This window comes from Aulonocara stuartgranti, assembly GCF_965226115.1.
Source record: "Aulonocara stuartgranti genome assembly, chromosome: 8".
Lineage (NCBI taxonomy): Eukaryota > Metazoa > Chordata > Actinopteri > Cichliformes > Cichlidae > Aulonocara > Aulonocara stuartgranti.
In genome coordinates this window covers 11235836-11241901 of record NC_138959.1, presented here as the reverse complement: position 1 = coordinate 11241901, position 6066 = coordinate 11235836, and the positions used below count along the sequence as shown (strand labels likewise).

The following is a 6066-nucleotide window of genomic DNA, read 5'->3' as shown; positions in this document are numbered from 1 at the left end:
CATCATATCCAGCAAATCAAGTAAGTTTAAGCTCAAACTCATTTGTAAGGCTGGATCTGAAGACTAGTTCTAAAACCTGTTTTTTTCTTTGCATTTCCCAGGTGCATTGCTATTACCACGGAGAAGTGGAAGGATATAAGAATTCACTTGTAGCAGTTAGCACATGCTCTGGTCCCAGGTATAAACAACTCTACTTCATCTGGAGTCAGGCTAGTTTTGTACTCCTTCTCCTGATAACTGGAAGTAGCTTTCTAGTTCCTCCTTCAGTGTTAGGATCCCTGCGTTTTGGTCCCAGTTTTTTTGCGTTTTTTGTTGTTTTCCCATTTCCTGTTTTTATTTATTTATTAACAATCTATAGTTTTGTTTCTTATCTAGTTCTGTTCTGTTTTGCTTATATTGTATCCCTGTCTGTCCCTACAGTTGTGCCCCATGTCTTCCGTTCTAGTCTCGGCTTTTTCCCCCTCTTTCTGTCCAGCCTCTGTGTCCTGTCTTCAAAGTGTGTGTGCTCTCATTGTTTGTTCACATTTTCCCTATGTTACTGTAAATTGGAATGTCTGTGGTTTGGTTCCTGTTTTATTTTGACAGTCCCTCACGTTGCATGTTTTATGTTCTGCTTTGCTTCCTGATATGTGCTGGCCATTCAATGTACAGCAGCCCTGCTGAGATAATACATAGGCTACATACCACTGGATATGTAAGAATGTATCAATTTATATATATGTATGTATGTATATATATATATATATATATATATATATACATATACACATATATACATATATATATATATATATATATATATATATATATATATATATATATATATATATATATATATATATATATATATATACATATTGCTTACAGAGACATATATACACAGACATATATACATTTTGGCATAAATGTTATTAAAATGTCACAATTTAAATATACTGGTGGGGTTTTTTTTACAGTTCAGCGACAACAATTTGGCTTTTGTCTCCACTGTGGTGGCCCATGAGATGGGCCATAACCTGGGCATGAATCACGACACTGTGAACTGTCTCTGTAATGGAACAAGTTGCATCATGTCAGGAAGTGCTAGGTAAGACATTTTCCACAAATAAAAAAGTGTGATTTATTGTGTTTTCTACATGCTTAATTTTTCAGCATTTATTATTCCTTCAAGTGGAATCATATGAATTATTATTATGCAATTATGTAATTGGATATGAGGCATATCCAATTGCATATTTCTATTAATGGATTATCCCATTACTTTGTAGTGGTGCCACCAGTTTTAGCCAGTGCAGTGCATCAGACTTTGAAACACTGATTTCAAGAGGAGGAGGCGTGTGTCTGACAAATCAGCCCACTGCATCATATGTGACTGAATGTGGCAATGGCCTACTGGAGAATGGGGAGCAGTGTGACTGTGGCAGACCACACACTGGAAAAAATACCTAATGTTATCATTTGTATTCTTGGTGCAGTGCAAAATCTAAAATGTTACGCATTTTATTAACTAGGGTGCACATAAACATCTGCGTCATGACATATCTTTTTGTCTGTGTAAGTAAGAATAATTATTTCCATCTATTATATACAGGAATGCAAGAATGAGTGCTGTGATGCTGCCACATGTAACTTTACTCGTGGGTCCATGTGTGCTCATGGAGCATGTTGTGACAACTGTCAGGTCTGAAATGTGTTGGACTTTGCTTCTGTGTTGCAATTTTTCATTTCTTGTGCATTCCAAAAACATAAAAGTAGGTTTGATTTGAGTTTTGGGTTTTTTTTGTTTTTTCTTTTTTTTAAGATCATGGCTTTGGGAACACCATGCAGAAAGTCTGCTAACACCTGTGATCTTCCTGAATATTGTGATGGCACAAATGAATTTTGTCCAAATGACTTCTATCTCATGGATGGCCTACCCTGTGAAAACAATACTGCGTACTGCTATGAAGGACGCTGCCAGACATACGATTATCAGTGCAGACATCAGTTCGCACCAGGTAGATCCAGTAATAATTTATTACTTTTTTATGCTTTTAGTTTTCAGTAATGTGGTTACGATCACTAGGCAAGATAAGAATTCTCAGATTTGTCTTGTTTTTATCTGGATATTATTTCTCTTTTTGGCAGATAATGCAATAAAAGCAGCAGATATTTGTTTCCAAGATGCAAATATGCAGGGAGATCGGTTTGGTAGCTGTGGAATCAACAGCAATGGAAACTACATCAAATGTACTTTAGCGTAAGTACTGTCTTTTAATGATTAGACATCATTAATTTAACATGTTGTGAATTTAAGTAGTTTGCTCTCTCTGTACCTCCATTGGTTCTCCCTTGGGTATCCTGCTTATTTCCCACAGCTCAATTAGGTTAACTGTTGATTCTAAATTGGGTCTAGATGTGCATGTGAGCATGAGCTAATGTCTGTCTCAATGTGATAAACTGGCACCTTGTCTAGGTGTACAGTGCCAACTAATGAAGTTCACTGTTCGTAAATATTACATGATTACTTTTAGCTACCTGAATCATTTATTGTGAACCCACATCAGCGCTTGCTGAAACTTTTTGTGGCAAGATTAAAATTTTCAAATAAGCTATACTTTCCGTCCAAGTGAGATAATGCGAAAACTTTTAATAAAAGTGCAATTACAAAGAGCCTTTGATTAGAATAAAGAAAATAATGGCATCTTTGGCATACCATTTAAAGGTTTGTTGATTGTTTCTTTGACTTCCTGATGCAGAAATGCCATGTGTGGAAAGGTGCAGTGCGCCAATGTGGATGTGTATAACCCTCCTCCTGGTGTCACAGTCAGTATCAAAATAGTTGCTGGGAAGACTTGTGTTAATGCAGACTTCAACCTTGGTACCGATGTGGTAGATCCAGCCTATGTTAACCCTGGCAGCCCTTGTGGTAAAGGAAAGGTGAGCAGACTCTCGTTGCTAATGACAACAGAAAGAAATGTAACAAGTAATGCAAATGTGATTTCACTTTTACTATGACAATAGTGTTTCTATAAGAAGGAAAATCTTCTAATGACTCATTTTAACTGCAGCAGTAAGTAATTTTTTTTCAGGCCTGTCTGGACTTTCAGTGTGTGAATGCCTCAGCTCTCCTGCCCAACCTGGACTGTGATGCAAATACCACCTGCAATAGCCAAGGGGTAAAACTGCATTTTCTTTTTTCATACAGACACTTAGGACATGTCAGACTTTCTCTTTTTAATGTTTATTTCAGGTATGTAATGATCAAGGGCACTGCCACTGTGAAGATGGCTGGGCCCCACCTAATTGTGACAAGTCAGGGCACGGTGGCAGCATAGACAGTGGTCCTGCTCAGGTAGGTGGACTTGAATAGACCTATGATCATCAATGCTGAGTTGGGCTAACAAAGTCCTTTGAATTCATCATTAGAGACACAGTATTTCAAATTACTGTTGAATAAATTGTTCTGTTCCTCCACTGACATGGTTGTGGTAACTTATTCTGATCTAGGCAATTTGGTGAAACTGTTTTGTGTAAATTTCCCAGTTTAACTATATGCGTGTTGGATCAGAAATAACATAATTATCAAGTTATGATGTGTGATCATCCATGTTCTATCTAACAGTTGATGCCTGCACAGATAAAAAGCTAAAACTTTATCTGGTTTAAATTTGGTCACAACAAGTGAACTATTTGTGCACCTCTTAATAGCCTCTGGCACTGATACTATTACTTGTTACTATTTATTAAAAGTCACTGATTTTTGGTAATCTGATTTAAAAACATGACAAAACAAAAAGTTATTGATATACGTTGCTAATCCATTAAGTAATAAGACTTTCTCTACCACAGACTGCTCTTTCAGGAACAGCCTCCTGGTCTTCTTCCTGTTGGTGGTTCATCCTCTGGTCTTTCTCATTCTGGTGTCGCTCTACATTTTGAGACACACTGTAAATATCTTAATCATCTCGACAGAGAAAGGAAACACTGCCTTTTTTGTTGTTATTTAAGGAAGAAATGATGCTTTTGCTTAAAATGTAATCAGTGCAGGGGCAAGGGAAGTTGACTAAATTAAAATTAAACTCATATTTTTAATGTATCTTTCAATAATATCTTTATGTTCACTGATTTCACATCTACCTTAAAGGGAGATACACAAGCTGATCTGCCTAACTGGTTTCACTTGAATTAAATGTCAGTGTTTGGTATGGAGAACTGGAATGTTGGAATGCAGAAAAACTATCAGTTCCGGTTCATGTTCTCCTTTGTATTTTTTTTTTCTCATTAATACCTGTTCAGGAAAGCCATGTATGAGCCAAAGGTTCAGTTTGGAAGAATAGAGGAGAAGGGATGTGTGGTTCAGTTTTGTCATGAAACCGTCAGCAGGGGTCACTATTTTAAAAGCTTTTGTAGACAAATAACACAGGTCAGTGGATTGAGATCAATGATAGAAACGGTTAATAGCTCTGACACAAACAAACTGAACAATCACTTTAATTTTTCTCAATACTTTGAAACATTGACTTCTAATTACTTATCCGTCTTCTAAACCTTAAGCATACTTTTCTGCACTGAGAGACTCCAAAGTCAAGGCAGAGAGACATTTCACTGGATCAATCAGACCCTTTGGTCCTTATTGTCACCTTTGCCCTGCCTTGCACCCATTTAGCATCATAGTGCGAGCCATTTTATTTGCTGAAATCCAAATAAACCTACCTGAGACTGGAGAATTGAGACTAGAGTTTATCAGGTCAGCTTTTTGGACTTGGAATTCTGTGTAAGTAACTATTATTATTTCTGTCATTATTGTAATGTATATTTTCATGCAGTTCACAAAGGATCTTCTTTTGATTTGGCCATTGTAAATCTCAAGTCTGCTTTTAAAAGACAACCAGTTTGCAGCCAATGGTACATAGTAAAACTTTTCATGGTGACGAAACTTGAATGCTTGGTTGTCATAAATAGGTGTACCTTTGGTTGGGTGTTGTCTGGAATGCAGACTCAAAGTACACTGAAAAGGTACTTTATTAAGGTGAAGCCAAAGATCCAAAAGGCCATTATACAAACAGAATCCAGAAATTCAACCAGTGGCAGCTCAAGTAGCCAAAAGTAGTATAATGTAACAAAAATCTAAAGCAAGAAGTGGGCTTAAATACATACAAAGTGATCAATGGAAGTGGACAAAGCAGGATAATGAGAAACACCTGATTCTGATCAAAGATAATGAGGCAGGAAGGTATTTAATTACAGCTCATTTTAGCTGCACTTCTTGTCACACTGAACTTGGTAAGAATGGATTTGACCAATGAAATGAGCTACCAAAAATAAAATATTAATGAATTCATAAAAAAAATATGAAGCTAAATTCTGGTTGTGTTTTTAAAAAAAAAAGAAAGAAAAAAAGTTATAATTACATCCATCTGCAGTTATTTTTTTTCATGCCTTCTAGTTTGTAAACGTGAATAATGTGCTTTGTCTGCCTACTTTTTGAACTTAGACTGTAAATGTCTTTTGTACACAGGTATTTCTTGGGGAAAATAAATCTTGATCTCAGTGATACAACCTGCTTAAATAAAGAACGTAATGATAATTTCTGTGTGTAGCCTATACTATGTCATCACTAGACTAATATGCTATAGTTGGTTTATCCAGAAGCTCCTCGAATTTCTGACTTCCAAATAGCCTCCGAGATCTTAACCCTGACGTAATATATATCGAAAATATCCACTCAGCAAGTATTGTTAAAAGATTGCAATCTTTATATTAACAACACAAACAAACGGAGGCGTCTCTTGGTAGAAAAGTTATTTGGGACAAAGTTGTAAGGTAGGACTGAAATATAACCTTTAACGCTTAAAAGAAAACTTCTCATATAAAAATCCTCTGACAAATCGCTTTGAATTGTCACTGCAACAAAGTCCGGTTTTCTAAGGCGCTCACCTGTCCAAAGCCACACCCATCGTTAGCCACCTGACAAGGAGTAGTGATGGGATTTCCGGCTCTTTTTAGAGAGCCGGCTCTTTCGGTTCGGCTCACTAAAAAGAGCCGGCTCTTTCGGCTCCGAACCGGCTCTTCAGGTTGTTTTGT

General features: G+C 36.7%; 1 protein-coding gene across 1 annotated transcript; it reads left to right on the top strand.

Moving 5' to 3' along the window:
• Positions 1 to 1595: 1595 nt before the first annotated feature.
• On the top strand, positions 1596 to 3352 carry LOC309713152 (disintegrin and metalloproteinase domain-containing protein 9-like; the record flags this gene model as incomplete). The annotated part of the gene is made up of 6 exons (XM_082544552.1): positions 1596 to 1681; positions 1802 to 1997; positions 2128 to 2239; positions 2739 to 2919; positions 3072 to 3158; positions 3233 to 3352. Exons 1-6 carry the CDS (start codon positions 1646 to 1648, stop codon positions 3350 to 3352), a joined length of 732 nt encoding a protein of 243 aa, XP_082400678.1. The 5' UTR covers positions 1596 to 1645.
• Positions 3353 to 6066: the final 2714 nt, after the last annotated feature.